This window comes from Trichechus manatus, unplaced genomic scaffold (genome assembly GCF_000243295.1).
Source record: "Trichechus manatus latirostris isolate Lorelei unplaced genomic scaffold, TriManLat1.0 scaffold00031, whole genome shotgun sequence".
Lineage (NCBI taxonomy): Eukaryota > Metazoa > Chordata > Mammalia > Sirenia > Trichechidae > Trichechus > Trichechus manatus.
The window spans coordinates 10,225,889-10,245,673 of record NW_004443967.1 but is presented as its reverse complement, the minus strand read 5'-3'; the positions used below and the strand labels follow the sequence as shown (position 1 = coordinate 10,245,673).

General features: G+C 38.7%; 1 protein-coding gene across 1 annotated transcript in view; it reads left to right on the top strand.

Annotated features, from left to right (window-relative positions):
* The first annotated feature begins 1,818 nt into the window (after positions 1 to 1,818).
* MCMBP (minichromosome maintenance complex binding protein) overlaps positions 1,819 to 19,785 on the top strand; it is a 27,594-nt gene continuing 9,627 nt past the window's right edge. Inside the window, exons 1-15 of the mRNA XM_023730013.1 lie at positions 1,819 to 1,842; positions 1,931 to 2,003; positions 4,133 to 4,218; positions 4,799 to 4,939; positions 5,072 to 5,113; positions 7,324 to 7,425; positions 8,785 to 8,929; positions 11,345 to 11,496; positions 12,933 to 13,033; positions 13,930 to 14,102; positions 14,682 to 14,805; positions 15,968 to 16,085; positions 16,625 to 16,790; positions 18,192 to 18,325; positions 19,256 to 19,420. Of these exons, the coding sequence (XP_023585781.1) occupies positions 1,822 to 1,842; positions 1,931 to 2,003; positions 4,133 to 4,218; positions 4,799 to 4,939; positions 5,072 to 5,113; positions 7,324 to 7,425; positions 8,785 to 8,929; positions 11,345 to 11,496; positions 12,933 to 13,033; positions 13,930 to 14,102; positions 14,682 to 14,805; positions 15,968 to 16,085; positions 16,625 to 16,790; positions 18,192 to 18,325; positions 19,256 to 19,420 (1,743 nt within the window). The 5' untranslated portion in view covers positions 1,819 to 1,821. The remainder of the gene's footprint in view (positions 1,843 to 1,930; positions 2,004 to 4,132; positions 4,219 to 4,798; positions 4,940 to 5,071; positions 5,114 to 7,323; positions 7,426 to 8,784; positions 8,930 to 11,344; positions 11,497 to 12,932; positions 13,034 to 13,929; positions 14,103 to 14,681; positions 14,806 to 15,967; positions 16,086 to 16,624; positions 16,791 to 18,191; positions 18,326 to 19,255; positions 19,421 to 19,785) is intronic.

The window sequence follows — 19,785 nt, the reverse complement described above, 5'->3', positions numbered from 1 at the left end:
TCATTAAATAGTGCAGGAACAGTATCTGTTTGAAAAAAAATAAGCTCTTACCCCAATGTGACACTATAAACAAGAACGTTAATTTGGTATGGATTAAAGACCTAAATGTGAAAACTGCAACTATAAAAAACATGGGAGAATATTTTCATGACCTGGGGGTCAGTAACGATAAAAGAAAAAAATTGATAAATTGGACTTCACCAAAATGAAAATCTTCTCATCAAAAGACCATTAAGAAGGTCAGAAGGCTAGCTACATACAGATTGGGAGAAAATATTTGTACTACGTATATCTGACAAAAGACTTGAATCTAGAATTTGTACAAATCAACCTGATCCTAAGATAAAGAGCTTGGGGGGGGAGGGGGATGGTATTTGACCAGCCTTATATCTGGTTGAGGTTCTCAGTCCTGGTTGGGAGGTGAGGAAACCAGGGCAGCAATCTAATCCTTCATTCTTTTTCAAGATGATGTTGTTAATTTCTGTCGAGTCAGTTCCAACTCAGGGCGACCGCATCTGTGTAGCGTAGGACTCCATAGGGTTTTCAAGACTTTGACCTTTCGGAAGCAGGTCACCAGGCCTGTCTTCCAGGGACTCCTCAGTTCAATTTCTTGTTGTTAGGTGCTGTTGAATTGGTTCTGACTGATAGCGATCTATGTACAGTAGAATGAAACATTCTGCCCAGTCCTGCACCATCTTCACAGTTGTTGCTGTTTGAGCCCACTGTTGCACCCACTGTGTCAATCCATCTCCTTGAGGATCTTCCTCTTTTTCACTGACCCTGTACTTTGCCAAGTACGATGTCTTTCTCCAGGGACTGTTCGTTCCCTCCTGATAACATGTCCAAAGTACACGAGACGAAGTCTCACCATTTTCGCTTCTAAGGAGCATTCATTCTAGCTGTACTTCTTTAAGACAAATTTGTTTGTTCTTCTGGCAGTCCGTGGTATATTTAATATTTTTTGCCAACACCATAATTCAAAGGCGTCAATTCTTCCTTGGTCTCCCTCATTCATTGTCCAGCTTTTGCATGCATATGAGGAGGCTGAAAATACCATGGCTTGGGTCAGGCACACCTTAGTCTTCAAGGTGAGATCTTTGCTTTTTAGCACTTCAAAGAGATGTTTTGCAGCAGATTTGTAACATGCAATTTGATTTCTTGACTGCTGCTTCCATGGGTCCAAGTAAAATGAAACCCTTGACAACTTCAATATTTTCTCCGATTATCGTGATGTTGCTTATTAGTCCAGTTGTGAGGATTTTTGTTTTCATTATGTTGAGGTGCAGTACATACTGAAGGCTCTAGTCTTTGATTTTCATCAGTAAGTGCTTCAAGTCCTCTTTGCTTTCAGCATGCAAGATTGTGTCATCTGCATATCGCAGGTTTTTAATGAGTCTTCTCTAACCCTGATGCCCCGTTCTTCTTCGTATAGTCCAGCTTCTCAGATAAGTTGCCCAGCATACAGGTTGAATAAGTATGGTGAAAGGATACAACCCTGATGCGCACTTCTCCTGATTTGAAACCATGCAGTATCCCATTGTTCTGTTGGTCTGTGTACAGGTTCCTCATGAGCACACAGCCTTTGCATAGTCAGTAAAATGCAGGTAAACATCTTTCTGGTATTCTCTGCTTTCAGCCAAGAGCCATCTGACATCCCAGGCCCTTGCTAGACCCTGAGAATGTAAAGGTTAATTGTGAATAGAGAGCAATTCCATAGCCTGGCTCTGAAAACTCCCTGTGGTACGTGTGGCCTCGTCTACCTTTTGTTCATTGGCTTTATTCTCTTTCAGGCACTCAGAGCTCTGTGTACTTGCATTCCTGATGGTGCCCACTCTTGCCCAGGTTTGCTATTATTGTTTCTTCTCCCAGAGTGCCCTCCAGTGCCCTCCAGCTAGCGTATGCCACTCACTTAAACCTCCATGTGTTTCAGTTCTGCCCCTGGTTCAAGGCTTACCTCAGCCACCACCTCTTTCAGAAGTCGTCTCTGCGATTCTTTGACCCAAGTTAGTTTCTCTTCTTTTTTTCTGAATTTGTCATCTCTTTTCAAGCACTTAGAATTTTATGCCCTAACCTGTGATTCTGTCCATAGCTTATCTTAGCTCTTTAGTTCTCTCAGGCAGGGACCACGTAACCTCGTAACACCCAGCAGTGCTAGGCACGTAGTAGGTTTAATAGCTTATGAACAAAGTTCTTGTTGTACTCTTGGTTCTTGGCCGGGCCGAAGGTGGAAGATTATTATTTCAGCCCTTTAATTGTCCAGCAGTACCAGATACCTGTTAAACTCCCCCCTCAAAAAAAAACCTCGTTGCTGTTGAGTCGATTCCGACTCATAGCAACCCTACAGGACAGAGTAGACCTGGCCCATAAGGTTTCCAAGGAGCAGTTGGTGGATTTGAACTGCCTGTAAGCTGGCCTTTAATTAAGAAAACTATGTATGTTACCTCTTTCCAATCACTCTTTGATGTAGCTTTATCATCCGTTCTATGTCATGTCCATATTTATTACCCACATGCAGTCAGAGAAGTAGTGTTGATGTGGCAGTCATGACTGCTTATAAGTCTTTCCTTTAAAACATCCATTTGATTAGAACCAAAAAGAAAAAGAAAAACAGTTGCCGTTGAGTCGATTCCAACTCATGGCGACCTGAGGTGTGTCAGAAGTAGAACTGTGCCCCATAGGGTTTTCAATGGCTGATTTTTTGGAAGTAGATCACCAGGGCTTTCTTCTGAGGTGCCTCTGGGTGGACTTGAACCTCCAACCTTTGGGTTAGCAGCCAAGTGTGTTAACCATTTCACACAAATATGTATTCCTAATTCTATCAAGAACTCTCTCTTTGGTCTTGGCCAATTCCCATAATTTTTCAAAACCTTGGTTTTCTTATCTTTAAGATGGTATTAAAAACACCTGTCTCACTGTTCTGTAATTATCATAGTAAAAAAAATGGTACAGGCAAGAATCATTAATGAATGGATACTGTATCTAGTGGAGCAAGTTTCATGAAAACTGTTTGCCTGGTCTTAAAGCATCTCACTGCAGATTGCTTATTAGTTGTAAGGGGAAAATAGTAACTATACAGTGGAGAAGTTGGCTACCATGTTGACTGGGTGATCAAAATTAACATCGCCAATGATGGGAAGATGGACATCATGTCCCTGTATAGATACAATACCATGAGAAGGGCACATCATTTATGTAGTAGTCTGACTGGCAGTGCATAACCTGAATTTAATCATAAGGAAACCTCAGACAAACCCGAAGAGAGGAGCATTTGGTTTTCCTTGAAAGGGCTATATTCTTCTTAAATATCAATGTCATAAAAGATAAAGATTGAGGGACCGTTCCATATTAAAGGAGATTGAAGAGACATGACAGCTAAATGCAGTACTTGATTGTAGACTGGGTTCTGAACTGAAGGAGAAGCGCTAGAAGTATTGGATCAAATGACAAATTGGAATGTGGATGGCAGATTAGATAAAAGTATTACATCAATTTTGAATTTCCGGAGGTTGAGAACAGTACTGTGTTATGTAAGATGATCTCCTTATTCTTCAGAAACACACATGAAATATTTAGAGGTCAAGATACATGATGTGTGTAGCTTAATCTCACATGGGTCAGAAATACATATACGAGAGAGAGCAGATGATAAAGCAGAGGGGGAAAATGTGAATGATAGGTGAATCCAGGCAAGGATACAGGTATTCTTAGAACTATTCATGCAGCTTTTCTGAAAGTTGAAATTATTTCCAAAAAAAGAATACTCTCTGGCTCTGCATTTCAGGTTAGTTAAAAAATTTTTTTAAAAAATTAAAAATGCTTTGAAAGAGCAATGCACTTTACAACCAATGTTTCATATGCTCCTTTGTCTAGGTAGCCTCACATCTCGTTCTGTGGGTGTTCTGTACCTTGTTAGCTTCTTTAGAGCCTGCAGGAGGCCAGCCTTCTCTTGGTTTGTAATACCCAACCCTGATAGGGCAGCTCCTTGTCCTGTGCTGAGCTTCAGACGTACTGAAATGCCTTTGTCATTAGCAAGTTTCAGTTTTAACTAGCTAAACTAATGTGTGACTCACCTAAACATAGCCTGTTATTATATATTGTACCTTTAGTTTTGAAAAGTGTATTTCTCTTTCAGCCCAAAATGGAGTTAATCCTGACTGGGAGAAGAAAGTAATCGAGTATTTTAAGGAAAAGCTGAAGGAAAATAATGCTCCTAAATGGGTAAGCGTATTGCTCTTCCGGGGGGAGAGGACTGCACAGACTTCCAGTTTCTCTCAGCAGACTAGTAACCCACGTGTAATTTTAAAATATATACATTAATGTGTACTGATGAATGTATTAAAAGATTTTGCTCTAGTTCGCAACGTAAGTTGAAACAATGGAATGCTCCTATATTGGTGCCTCTAGGTGGCAGTAACTGACAGTGTTACTTCCTAAGAAAAAAATCAGTTGTGAGAGCTTCTATCACCTTTGTTTGATTACCTTCATTTACGAGAATTAGCATCAATTCGTTTGAAGGGAAGAGCTCAACAAAGCAAATGCCTCCCTGCTGATTGAAAAGTGTTGTGAGGGAAAGCGGGCTTTTATATTATAGTCAGGTAGCATTCTGCAGACTTGCAAGAACTCTTGGAAAGACTTTTCACCAGTGATTATGTTATGTTGACCATTGAGATGATTTTAGCTCCCTGACGGGGCTTGATTTGTTCTTTTTTAATGGCAATATGAGTTGCGCTACACTGTCTATATGTATATACTTAATGTTTTACAGACAGAATATTTTGATGACTTGTTTTCCTTTAAGGTACCGTCATTGAACGAAGTTCCCCTTCATTATTTGAAACCCAACAGTTTCGTGAAATTTCGTTGCATGATTCAAGATATGTTTGACCCTGAGTTTTATATGGGAGTTTATGAGACGGTTAACCGAAATACGAAAGCACGTGTATGTATTGCTCTTTTTAATGAAACATTCTGCTTTTAACTGGTTGTATTGATTTTGTCCTTGTGTTTTTTTATGGTAGTTTTGATTCTGATATACTGATATAATACTGCTATCCTTTGTTTTGGGCTATAGGTTCTTCATTTTGGAAAATACCGAGATGTAGCAGAGTGTGGGGTATGTATCCTTAAAGCTGTATAAAACATTTTTAATAATAATTTTCTCCTATGCAGATAATTTATTACTTCCCTTTGGTTGATCTTAAATTTATTTATTTTGTGTGTATACAAATTTTAAGAAATCACAGCTTTTCTGGTTTGATTTTTTTTATCTTCTAATCTCTTAGAAGGTAGAATATTGTGACAAAATTAATTCCTTTCTTTTCCTAATATCTGTATAAACAAACAAAAAAACCAAACCTGTTGCTGTCAAGTCGATTCCGACTCGGCCACTCTGTAGGATGAGAGTAAAAACCTATACAGATTCCAAGGAAAAGAAACCCATAGGATTTCCAAGGAGCAGCTGGTGGATTCGAACTGCTGACCTTTTGGTTAGCAACCAAGTTCTTAACCACCGCACCACCAGGGCCCCAATATCTATATACTTTGTTTAAAAAATCACAGATTATGATACATTCTTTTAAAAACAAAAACAGATTAATTTAGGGCTTAGCACGTGCTTAATTAAATTTAGGTAAATCCTGTCCTTTTCTTCCTGGGAGGAAAAAAAAAAAACTATTTTTAATAAACTTTCCTTCGTAAAAGGAAGTAATAGAAACTCTTAGTATCAATAATGGAAGAGAGAAGACAGACTACTGGATGTAATTATAGCTGTGAAAGGGGTAGTCTCGTAGAAACTTACTAGAAAAACAATCAGAGAGGAACCACAATGTATCTGGGTTTGTTTGGTTTGGTTTGGTTTTTCCCATTGCTTTTCTGATAATAGGGAACAACATGGAGATTTTAATTTCAATCTGATACCTGTTCAGTTTGCTGGGAGCTGTAACTGGGAAAAGTTTAAATTTATTTCTACATTAATAGCAAAAACGATTATCAGCATGTTAAAATGAATGTGTTTAAAAATGCCTCCTATATTTTGCTCATTGTGTGTTTTTCATGTGGTTCTATTGAAACGCAAACCATAATTGTCAACTGTTGGAAAGAAAAAAGGCATCACAGGTGGAGACGGACCAGGTGTTTAGGCAGGGCCTCAGTGCAAAGACTCCTGGGTACAGTCACCTCCATCTGGGTCGAATTCTCTGCTTTGCAGATCCAGAATCTTGGCTTTCTCAGGTTATCTGGGGCGTTTTACTGTCTGGGAGAATGACTCCTGCTAAAAAAAAACCTGAGTGAAGAGACTGATTTATAAACCCTCGTTCCAGTCTGTCAGTTCACAGAAGTTGTACCTGATTGAATGAAGTATTGTAGATCAGCGGGCAGACCTGCACAGAAGAACAGCCCTAGTTTGGAAGGTTGCCTCAGAGATTATGTTAAAGAAAAATGCAACTTCTTGCAATTTTTTAGAGTATTGGACTCACGTGAAAGATAAGATTTGTTTAATCTTATACGATGACTTTCAGGTCTCCCTAGATCTTTTTTTCCAAAGAATTGACTCTTTAGAGTAAATGTTGTGCCAAGTCCAGTGGATCAACTTTATAAATGCTTAGTGCATCCTTTGTTGAAGGAGCCCTGACTCGTATCAGGCTAATACAGTAATACTCAGTTGTTTTGGGTAGACGATAATGCAGTATCACTGTAACTCAGTAATCTCCGCATCTGGAACGGGAGGGGAGACTGTCATCTGTGACGCTTCCAAAGGCTGAGAGAGAGTGTATGTGTGTTGCTAAAAATTGTAAGCAAACGCCCCCTACCAGGAAAAGGGGGCTTTGGGCTTGGAGAGAAATAAGGGAACAAAATCAGCTTGTGCACATCTCAGCGTCGAACTTGATGTCTCTTGGGATTTTCTAAGTGTGTCTGAACTAGAGAATGTACCATTTCAAGGGACTAATACCTCACTTATCTTTCATCTCAGAGCCACCTAGTTAGGAGTATTTCATTAAATTCTGTTTTAGAGGCTGATTCTGATAGTTTTTTATGAGCCAGACAGTGGGATTGCCAGGTGCTTTCTCTTTTAAAAAAATAAATGCTGTTTATTAAAAAGAATTTAACTTTGTAACCTAGGGTGCTACTCATTATGGATTTGAAGGCGGGTACTGTTTTGATTATTACATCTGAAATGATATGTCAGTTTTATTTTTTAAAAAATGATAGTTTGGAATTAGCAGTTCTCATTTTAACTCAGTGTAAAAATGTAGTTGCTAGTTTTTTTTTCTTTTAGTTTTGTTTTTACTAATAACTTTTTTAAAATACTTTTTGTATACATCGCAGCCTCAGCAAGAAGTTGATTTAAACTCTCCACGAACTACCACTTTGGAAAGACAGACTTTCTATTGTGTTCCAGTGCCTGGGGAGTCTACGTGGGTAAAAGAAATATCCTTTATCTGAACATTTTAATGTGTTAAATGATTCCTGATTTTTTCTTTTTTAATTGAAAAGACCAGAGTTCAGATTTCGAGTTTCTAAGAAGGTTGTCTGTTTTATTCCAGTGAAGTTAGTGGGGAAAGAAAAATGTAGTCTTCGTTTACAAAGCTGCGCGTTATTAATGTTTTGTTTGTCCTAAACAGGAAAACCTGGAAGCCACCTCAGTATGCATCACTGAGAAATTACGGTAGGGCCTTAGAGGGAAGTACTGCTAAAAAGATTGAAGATAGATTAAAGGTACTTGAAAAAGAAGGAGTACCAAGATAAGTTTAAAAAAAAAAAAAAGTCTCAAAATTTATTCTGCTTCTCTTAAGGGGGAAAACATGTTGGTTCTTTTGAGAGGAATTTGTGTGAAACATCTGTCTTCTCTTTATTTTTTATTTATTTAGTTTTTTTTGGTTAGCAATTTTTTTAGGAATAGTTCACATACACTGAAATGCAGAGATCATAAAGGCCGAGTTCAGGGATTTGGATAAATGCATACATGCGCGGTCAAGGTAAAGAACATTTCCACCACCCCAGGAAGTTCCCTGGTATCTAGTAGGTTTTATTGTGTGCTACTACATGGTAGAGAGTTGAGATTTTTGTCTTCTTTTCAAGACTTGCATTTTGTTCTGGCAGGCAGATAATTTACTGGTGGATCGCTTTGATCTTGTCAAGGCTTGGTTTTGGGTTTTGTTAAGATGGGTATAGAGGAGCCCTTACTGCATAGAATGTGGTCCTTACTCATCAGGTGTGCTCGTTCTGGGTCTCACCTAAATGCCTGGGACGTTCAGCAAGTCCAGTCCTAGTGCTGTATGACCTCCAGGGACTCCATTTAGCTCTCAGCTGTTCCAGCCTAAGACTCAAACCTAAGACCCTGCACAGACTTCTGGATCTCCTTCTGTTCACATTTCCTTCCTCTTCAGTACTCTTCTGCAAAGTCCAGCTGCTTCAGTAGCCCTAAACTATGTGCTCTGCCCAGCAAGAGCAGGGCCTCTCCTTCTCTTTGTTGCACTTTGGGAAATGCCCTGACAGAGCTGGGGAGAGTGTGGAGTCCGCCTGGAGTGTTTCTCCTTATGCACGGATCCCAGCTGATACTCCCTGTGTCCTGTGCGTCATATGTTTGGTTCAGCTTTATCCTTGTTTACAGCAGGATAGGCACACAAGTTTCTCTCCTGACCAACGCCGGAAGTCCAGCCTCCTATGAAAAATACATTTCATTCTAACCAAATTGCCAAACTACTTAATCTTTTTATTAGTCATATACATCCCCTAATTTAGGATGTTCCCCAGTTCATGTAGTCTTTTCTTAACCTTTCCTTTCACGCCTATGTTAATGCAAGCCAAGCTCGGGTCAGTCCCTCGACATCCTACACTCCCAGTCGTCATAAGAGGAGTTACGAAGATGATGAAGACATGGACCTACAGCCCAGTAAACAGAAAGAGCAGCACGCAGGAGCCAGACAAGCAGGTAGTGTGTGCCAGCAGGCTTCCCGTAGACTTGTGCTCTCTTGCAGTAGATTCATTTTCAGAATTAATTGTTTTATAATACAGCTCTAGACTTAAGAGCCAGCAATGATGTGGCAACCTTGCTTTCAAGCTTGTCAGCATGATAGACAGTTTTGAGAGTGTTTGCAGTACTGTTTGGTCAGACTATACTTCGCACCTGAGTCATTACTCATCACTTAGAAGTGGCTGCTCTGCTGTTCAGCTTATATGATACCTCCCTTGAGTAGTGAGTGAACAAGCAATGAAAATAAATGTGAAATTTTCAGACTTGCTAAATAGGCAAGTGATAGATTTATTGTGAGATTAAGTTTTTACATTCTCAGGTGGTTAGCTGAGAAAGATCCCTTTACTTTCTTACTTATTTTTATCCCAACTCTTTAAGTAATATGAATGCATACTTGTTAGGTGCTATCAAATTGGTTCTGACTCATAGCAGCCCTGTGTACAACAGAATGAAACACTACCCGGCCCTGTGCCATCCTCAAAATCATTGCTGTGTTTGAGCCCATTGTTGCAGCTACTGTGTCAGTACATCTCGCTGAGGGTCTTCCTCTTTTTCGTTGACCCTCTACTTTACCAAGCATGATGTCCTTCTCCAGGGACTGGCCCCTCCTACTGTATATACTCATATTATTGTATAGCCTTAGGGCTAAGGCATATTTTAATATTTTTAAAATTGGAATGTTTTATGTGAATATATATAAATGTAGTAGTATTTTTTTTCTCTCCCCACTTGCTAATGTTTATTAAAATTAAACTTTTTAAGAAATTTTATTTTGCTTTAGATGAAAGTTTACAGTTCAAGTTAATTTCTCATGCAAATAAAATTAAACTTTTAATTTTGAGACAAGTGTAGATTCACGTACAGTTGGAAGAATAATAGAAATCCCATATACCTTCCCCCCTGCTTCCCACAGAGGTGACATCTTGCATAATTAGAGTGCAGTACCATAACCAGGAAATGAACATGATACAATTCACTGACTGACCCAGGTTTCACAGTTTTACATGCACTCGTGTATGTGTGTGTATTTACTATGCAGTTTTATCTCGTGTAGATTCATGTGACCACCACCAGAGTCAAGATACAGAAAGGTTCATCACCACAAAAACAAAAGCCTGTTGCTGTTGAGTCGATTCCGACTCATAGCGAGCGTATAGGACAGAGTAGAACTGCCCAATAGGGTTTCCAAGGAGCAGCTGGTGGATTTGAACTGCCGACCTTTTGGTTCGCAGCCAAGCTCTTAGAACCACTGCGCCACCAGAGTTCCCATCACCGCAGGGATCCATCATGTTGCCCTTTTATAACCACATCCACCTTTCTCCTGCTCCCACCCACCCCCCCGGGAACCACTAATATGTTTTCCGTCTCTATAATTTTGTCATTTCAAGAATGTTATATAAATGGAATCATCCAGTATGTAACTCTGGGGATTGAATTTTTTCATTTAGCAGAATTCCCTTGAGATTCATCCAAGCTGTTGCACGTATCATTAGTTTGTTCCTTTTATTGCCAAGTGGAATTCCATGGTATGACAGGCTATATTTTGCTTCTTTTTTTATTGTTGTACTTTAAGTGAAAGTTTACAGTTCAAGTTAGTCTCTCATACAAAAATTTATACACACATTGCTATGTGACCCTATTTGCTCTCTCTGTACTGTGACAGCACACTCCTTTCCACCCCAGATTCCCCATGTCCATTCAACCAGCTCCTGACCCATTCTGCCTTCTCATCTTGCCTCTGGACAGGAGCTGCCCATTTAGTTTCACGTATCTACTTGGGCTAAGAACTACGCTCTTCACGAGTATCATTTTGTGCCCCACAGTCCAGTCTAATCTTTATGACTTAGTTACCAGCCCTCAACTGTAACTCCTTCAGAGGTAGGGGCTCTCCTTTAATCATCTCTGTATTTCTGACAACAGATTTGATTCCGGGTACATACTGGGTATTAATAAGCATTTGGTAAATGAATGTGTTGCTGCTGTATAGCTTTATTCTGCTTAAGCAGTAGGAAAAAGTAGGCTCTGCCAAAGTGGTTTTGTTGACCGTAGAGCACGTTATTCCTTAGGTCAAAGATGTCAACGTAACCATATTGAATATTTACTTTTAAAAGTACTTAACAGAATTTGGGGGAATATGTTGCCATTTATAATACGAAAAAAGTCATTAAAATTTTCAGATCTTCATATTTATTTTCTTATAAGTCAAAAAAAGGGCTATGTTGGTGTGTGTTACTTCGTTAAAGACTGTAGCAACTTGAACTCTGTAAGCTCAGAAGCATCACTTATGTCAAACTTGGAAGGCTGTTTAGGGAGCTTGATTTTGTCCAGGAGGCCTGTGAAGTGACTCAGTACAGTGATACCCTTTGATTTTAGGGAGCGTTGGCGGTCTTCAGTGGTGTGGAGAGCCAAAACGTTTAGAAACCGAAGCTTCCACTGGACAACAGCTCAACTTCCTGAACCTGTCTTCTCCTTTTGATTTGAATTTCCCCCTGCCGGGAGAGAAGGGCCCTGCATGCCTTGTGAAGGTAATAAACCTTTCACAGACTCACATTGACGTAGAGGTGTTGTGTGTCTCAGAAATTAAAATGGAAAACTCTTAGCGTTTGTATTAGTTGCTTATGGTGGCTGCTGTAACAGATTACCACGAACTTATTGGCTTAAAACAACACAAATTTATCGTCTTACAGTTCTGTAAGGTTAGAAGTCGGACATGGGTCCACTGGGGTAAAATCAAGGTGTTGGCAGGACTGACAGGAGAGAATCTGTTTCCTTGCCTTTTCCAGCATCTCGAGGCTGCCCGCATTCTTTGGCTTATGTCCCCCTTCCTCCATCTCAAAGCCACCAATGTGGCATCTCTGACCATTTTTTATAGTCACATCTCCTGACCACAGCTAGGAAAAATTCTCCAGTTTTAAGGACCTGTGTGATTAGATCAGGCTCACCCAGATAATCCAGAATAATCTTCCCATCTCAGTGTCCCTGACTTAATCACATTTACAGTGTCTCTTGCCATGTGAAGCAACATTCACAGATTCCCAGGATTAAGACCTGGAGATCTTGGGCGGGGGACATTGTTCTGGCTACGCCAACATTCTTAAAGAATCTAATACTTCATTCTTCAATCTAAGAGTGGAGCTGAAGCTGAAACAACCCTTTAATTCATATCTACTTCCTTCCCATATCATTTGTATCTTCCTGATATCTACCTCATTTTTACTGTTCTTCCTTCTCTTAACCCGTTTCTCACTTGAGTTTAAAATAAAAGCCTATTAATAGTTTGTTCTCCTATCTTGCTTATTCTGTTTTTATTTATTTTTATCCTGATCGGTGAACAAGGGATATTGAGTTTCAGAATTACCATTGAGGATTTCCATTCTCGTGTGTTAATGGTTTTAACTTAAACGTCACTTCGGTTGTACGGCACAGGGCTGCATTACTTGTTCCTGCATGCTTCTGTCAGGTGTTACGGAAGTCTGTCATGACAGACAACTTTGAACGTTTGTTTTTTTATTGTGAAAAATTCTCATTTTAAGGTGATGTTAATCCTCCTAATGTTGCATAGTTTTATGGATAAACCCAAACACAGTTTGTGGTCTTGGTTTTTTCCTCCTTTGGTATAGCTAATAGGTTTTGAGATAATGCATGTCTCTAGTTTCAGCTGAACATCATTCTTTGAGAAAAGCCTTTCTTTAAGGTAGTGTGGTATATTGAAAACAAACAGTGGCTTGGAAGTCAGGAATCCTGTGTTTTAGTTTTTGTCACTGACTAGCAGAATGACTTTGGGCAAGTACCTTACCTCTCGTGGTCTCAACTTAGGAAGGAGTTGCTTTAGATGTCTCTAAGGTCCATTTCTTGATTTAAAATTCTAAGATATTATTGTTACTACTTTAGCCTCAAGACTGATATCTTAATTTTGTGTCATTTAGTCCTAACAACTTAATTTCACATGGTTTCTTGTTAGGTCTATGAGGATTGGGATTGTTTCAAAGTAAATGATGTTCTTGAGTTATATGGCATACTGTCTGTGGATCCCGTGCTAAGTATACTGAATAATGATGAAAGGTGAGTCTGTTTTAGTTACTTCATTAGAGAAGCAGCTTAATGTTGAGGTTAAGAGCACAGACGCTGAGCCAACAGCCTGGGCTGGAATCCCAGTTTGACCACTTACTAGTTGTGTGACCTTGGGCTTGACCTTACTGTGGCTTGGTTTCCCCATTGTAAAATGAAGGTAGTTGTAAGGATTGAATGAATTTGTGTGTGCAAAGCATAGAGCATTGTCCGGCACATGGTAAGTGCTGTGTAAAAGGTTGTCATTATCATTCTCAAAGGAAGATAGTAGTATCAGTTTATTACTCTATAGAGTCAGTTCATAAAGTCTGAAGATTAAAAATGTTTTAGTCATTTGTTTCAGTCATCTCACAATAAATCTATTACCTGCCTATTGAGCAAGTCTGAAAATTCCACATTTATTTTCATTGCTTGTTTACTCACTACTCAATGGAGGTATCATATAAGAATAAAATTTAGGAAAAACAGTTGAGAGGTGAACGGATCTTCCGCACACTGAATAATAGCAAGCAGATGGCTTTTGAGTGAAAAACTCCAGCTTTTGAGATGTGTTCTGAAATATTTGATGTCCCAGCGGATAGCTCAAGAAAGAATATTTGTTTTGAAATAACCTTATGAGTGACATACTGTACCCCATTTCTTGCAATGATAGCACACTGAGTAAAAAGTCTCATTGTTCTTAAAGAATGGAATAAGTCAGTATATCACAACATGATCTGACTAGGCTGAAATCTGTGATGTAATATTTTAGAATGAGGTGTCATTTTCAGTTAAGGAGAGTGGAAATGTTCTTGGCTTAGATTCTAATTTTATTTTGAGAGATGCATATTGTTTTTTGCATCTGTACTGTTGATGTATGCATAAAGTGAAGCTTTGCCGTCCCTCTACAGGGATGCTTCTTCACTCCTGGATCCGATGGAATGCACAGACACCACAGAAGAGCAGAGAGTCCATAGCCCTCCTGCCTCCTTAGTGCCAAGAATTCATGTGATTTTAGCCCAGAAGTTGCAGCACATCAATCCATTGTTGCCTGCTTGCCTGAACAAAGAGGAGAGCAAAACCTGTAAGTGTTAAAGCCCAATGAGCCACACGTTGTCCTCAGTGTGTTTCCAGAGCTTCCTGTGACATGTGCTCCTAGTGGAACTGAAAGGCAGATCCTTAGTCACCAGACTCAGTTTCTCCAGAATCTGTTTCTTTGCCCCACTCTTTGTCTTAGGGTGATTCTCTTCATTGAAATGTGGCAAAATGAAAGTATGATAGCTGTCTTATGTTTAAGATTGGCATCATTTATTGACTAATATTTTACCATAGTTTACGCAAATAACGCGCACCTTCTAAGGTTTTTTTGCCAGCCGCACCCCCCCATCTCCCAGGTATTTTTTGAAAGCATGCTATGTTAATTTTTTAGCAACAAAAAAAATTGGTATAGCGGCATTTCTGAAAATACGTTGCAGGGAGGGGAGGCGCAGTTGACAGACAAACATAGAAGGCACACGTTATTTATGTAAAAATACGGTAAGTTTGCCTTAAGTGTTCTGCTAAATTACAGTGCTGTGTTACATGCAGTTATTCTTTTAACTGAAGACCTGTGAGTTGAGGAACTGGTGTGTGTCTCCTGACTCTGGCTCTCCTCCTTCTCCAGTTGTCTCAGGCTTCATGTCCGAATTGTCTCCAGTCAGAGCAGAGCTGCTTGGGTTCCTCACTCATGCCCTCTTGGGAGACAGTTTGGCTGCTGAATACCTTATACTACATCTCATCTCTACAGTGTAAGTGCTTTATTCCTGATGGGAATTAAGGAGGTTTGGTGCTTGTAGAACATCGGGAAGAGCAGGAAGGTTTCTGAGGTCATTTCTGTGTCGGTTTATCAGGCTTCATCATCAGGTGGTTTTCTTTTGTTCAGTGTAACAAGTGTTAATACCTGATCACACACAGATTCTTTTTTTTTTCACCTTTTCTCTGTGTTCTGATTATGCTTCCTTGAGCATAAATCAGATAAAGGACCTGGCCGATGAGTAAAACAAGCTACTTAGCCTGTTTGCATTCTGTTTCAAATGCTATGCTTCTAAAAACAGTAGGGGCACATCTTGTGCACATTGAACTTGTACGCTGGCTTTTTAGCATCACACCCTGTGACTCCAATGTATTTCTTTGTCTTCTGATTTCAAAAGTAACATGTGCTCCTTTGATAAGTTCCAAGAGCATAACAAAGAAGATAGAAATCATGTGTAGTCTCACCACTTAGACATCATCTCAGCCACCGCTTTGGTACATGTTCATATCACCTTTTTTGTTTCTGTGTATACACACCTGCATAGATCTCTAAACACAGACCTATATCTTGCTTTTATCATTTAAAATAAACATTCTCACATTCTAATTTTTTTACAAACGTTTTAATGGCTGCATAGTATTTCATTACAGACAGTTGTACCATTGTCTTTAACCATGTCCCTAAATGTTAGGTTTCCCTAGTTTTTCTTTACTAATAAGTAACACTGCAGTAAACATCTTTGTACTGTAAATCAAATCCTTCTTGGGATAGGATCTGAGACAGTAGTACATAATGGTTGTGACTTTAGACTCTGGAGCCAAAGTACCTGGGTTTGAATCCTAGCTCTGCCACTTCCTGGCTACATGAACTTGAGCACATTACTTAAAATTTCCGTGCCTTAGAATTCTCATCTGTAAAATAAAATAGCACCTTCCTGAGTGCTTTGGGATTAAATAAGAAAGCACTTAAGAATTCAGAACAGTCCCTGGCACATTGCCAGCGTTTATGTATAAGTGTTGGCTATTCTTTTTATTTCTGTCATTCTGATAAATAACTGGTCGAGGTATTACCAACTTTATTTTTAATGATAATACTAAGTTAATTTTTGTTTATTTGCTTTTTGGGGAAACACTTGAGTATTTTATTTTATTTTTTAGATACACAAGAAGAGATGTTCTTCCACTAGGAAAATTCACACTTAACTTGAGTGGTTGCCCACGGAGTAGTACCTTCACAGAGCACTTATATCGGATTATTCAGCATCTTGTTCCAGCAGTAAGAGCTATATAAAAATACATGTATATATTATAAACCTAAGAATGCTTTAAAAACCCATCTAATTGTCTTTCATTTAACGCAAAGATTTAACTTTGAGATTTTAATAGATCACATTTAAGGGGAAACGTAAGCTGCAAGGTTACATAATTTAAAATGTACTCTCCCTTTTTCTTTCGCTTTTATTGTCTTAGCACAAATTTCTGTAAGTTTAGCGACACAATTATAGTTGACTCACTTAAAATTATACTGTCTGTTGGTGCCAATCTGTTCGTGACATTTGGTAAAATAAAAATTATTCTTCAACAATATTGAAAAAGGCATTTGAGAATAAAGCAGCTCATAGAATCAGTGAAATTCTTATTTAGGATATAGATACTACTTTTGCTCCTAAGAGTCCAATAAACCATAAGACTCTACTCTCTTGGAAACTTATAAAATCATTCTTTCCATATAAAACACAGTGTTTAATCCCAAATATAAATTGTCTTGAAACAGGGAAAGTTAGTTCCTTACTCATTAAGATTTTCTCTTTGCAGTCTTTTCGTCTACAGATGACTATAGAGAACATGAACCATTTGAAATTCATTCCCCACAAAGATTACACTGCCAATCGCTTGATCAGTGGACTTCTCCAGCTGCCCAACAATACTTCTTTTGTAATTGATGAAAGTCTTCTGGAGCAAGGGCAGCTGGACACACCAGGTACGTACGTAGATGTTTCCCTTCCATTGTTAACCTCCTGTTAAAGCCAGATCTGATAATGACTTTAAAAGAAGGTCCATGGACAATGATAAATTCACGTTCAACAAATTTTTTTTTTTTTTAATTTTTTTTATTGTACTTCAGGTGAAGGCATACAGAACAAATAGTTTCTCATGAAACAGTAGTACACATATTGTTTTATGACATTGGTTAACAACTCCACAACATGTCAACCTTCTCCCTTCTCTTTTTTTTTTTTTGGTGAAAATATGCATAGCCAAAGATACACCATTTCAACAGACATGCACAGTTCAGTGACATCGACTATGCTCTTCCAATTGTGCTGCTATTCTCACATTAGATGAAGGTTTACAGAACAAAATAATTTCTCATTTAACAGTTAGTACACATGTTGCCCTATGACAATGGTTAACAACCTCACAACACATCATTACTATCCTTACTCAACCTTGGGTTCCCTATCACCAGCTTTCCTGTCTCCTTCTGCCTTCTGGACCTTGGCCCTGGACTGCTGTGCCTCATTAGTCCCATTTGGTTTTATGGGGCTGTCCACTCCCCGGTCAACAAATATTTAAAGGCTTGGCATATGGATTTGATTAAAGTGTATATTATAAACTAAATTGTGTATACCAAGCATGTTTTTTTAATAGTATTAAGAAAGTAGTACAATAACGGAACAAGTAAGCTGCATGTAGCCTTTTGAAAGATTTTGTCTTTAGTCATTTATTATCTCAAGTGAAGTGGAGGAAAGGTCTAATAAAACATTTTGTATTCCCTATTGTGAAGTTTTTAAAAAAATTGCAGAGACTTTATGAAGAAAATATTTAGTAGATCAGATGGTTTAAATTAACCTCAGTTGTAGAACATGTTATAAAATTCTAAGACTGCTTTATCTGTGCTCCAGTGGGGGGAATTGAGAAGATACTTTGCTGATCCTAATAAGCTCAAGAGGTAAGGATGGAAGAAAATAACGTGGACTGCGTACCTTTAGGACAAATGTGAATATAAAAAAATAGACCCGCCATAGTATTTCAGCCGTGTGAACTCACCACCTAGAAAGTAATCATATTTATTGGGAATGTATTTTATGTCTGGTTCCATGCTAGGTATTAGATTTTGTGGGGTCAAGACCTCAATTACTAGCTTGACTGATAGTTTTTGTGAAGCCTATCACCTAATGAAAATTTAGCTTAGTGATACGGAGTAGATCGGACAGCGCCTTTATTAAAGCAGTAGAAATCTCATGTCTTATATTCAGTGTCGCTGTGAGTCGGAATCGACTTGATGGCACACAACACAACGCTACTTAGTGTCAGCAAAACTGATTTGTTCAGATGATTAAAATCAAATGACTGAGAAATTATTCTCTTGTTTTTCTAGGCGTTCATAATGTGACTGCTCTGAGCAACCTGATAACTTGGCAGAAGGTGGATTATGACTTCAGTTACCACCACATGGAATTCCCCTGCAGTATCAATGTTTTAATCACTTCAGAGGGGAGATCTCTCCTCCCGGTATGATGAGTCATTTCATCAGGGGTTACATTGGAAAGATATCTACATTTTTGTTTCCTTTTTGGTACTGTTTACTTTTAGTCAGTTAGCTTTGTTTGAAAATGATGGCTCTTGACTATTTATAAGGGAATCTGTTTTGTTCCTGCCTTGGGGCACAAACCTTACATCTCCCAAGCACCAAGTATCAGCAAATCACGTGGCAAGCGAAGCTATGGACGGTGAAACTCCCAAATCTGGGGATAGAATGTAGAAGCTGTCCGTACATTTTCTGATGAAAAACATTATTTTCTGCCATTCTTAAACCTTTTAAATGTCCTTATAGGGTCGCTATGAGTCAGAATAGACTCTATGACAACGGGTTTGGGGTTGTTTTTTTTTTTTTGTAATCACCTGGTAATTATGTTTTATTGTGAAATGTTCTGTTGGTCCCCAGAGTGGCTTTGTCTAGTCTGATAAAGAGAGCTTTTAATTCTGAAGATGATGAGAAATTTTCCCAGTTGTTTAAAAGGTGTTTAGTTTATCTGTATGATAGTGTCCACCTCTGACTTATGAGAAACAGAGGCTGTGATTAGGATGAGATGGCCCAGTGGTAAGTTTTCTCCGGGGAACTGTGATTTGCTTTAAATGGTTTCTAGAAAGTTATTAAGTGATTAAGGAAACATCTGAAACATTGTAATTAGCTGCTTTCTAGAGGTTAGCTCCCTTTTTATATGCTTACTGATACTGTGGAGGAAATAAGTAACCAGAAAAAGCTAACTTATCTTTATTGCTGAAATAGAGTTCCTGTAATCAATATTAAAAGCTGATCCCCCCCAAGTAATAAATGGTATTTCTAATTCGCTTATGCTGTTGATAGAGATGATGCATCTTCCTGAAATTTTAGATTAATTTAGAAACTTGAAGAATACTGTGTACTATTTCTTTTTCCAGGCAGACTGCCAGATGCACTTACAACCGCAGATAATTCCACCAAACATGGAGGAGTACATGAATAGCCTTCTCTCAGCGGTGCTGCCTTCTGTGCTGAATAAATTCCGGATTTATCTGACCCTTTTGAGATTCCTAGATTATAGCATATCTGATGAAATAACCAAGGTATGTTTGGGCTGAAGTAAAGGATTTCCCTGTGCTGAAACAATTTACATTTACTGTAATCACTGATAATTTTTTTCTTTTTTTATTGCGCTGTAAGTGAAAGTTTACAGTTCAAGTCACTTTCTCATACAAAAATTTATACACACATTGCTATGTGACCCTAGCTGCTCTCCCTATAATGTGATAGCACATTCCTCCTTTCCACCCCAGATTTCCCATGTCCATTCAACCAGTTCCTGTCCCTTTTTGCCTTCTCATCTCGACTGCAGACAGGAGCTTCCCATTTAGTCTCATGTATCTACTTGAGCTAAGAAACACTCTCTTCACGAGATTCATTTTATGTCCCATAGTCCAGTCTAATCTTT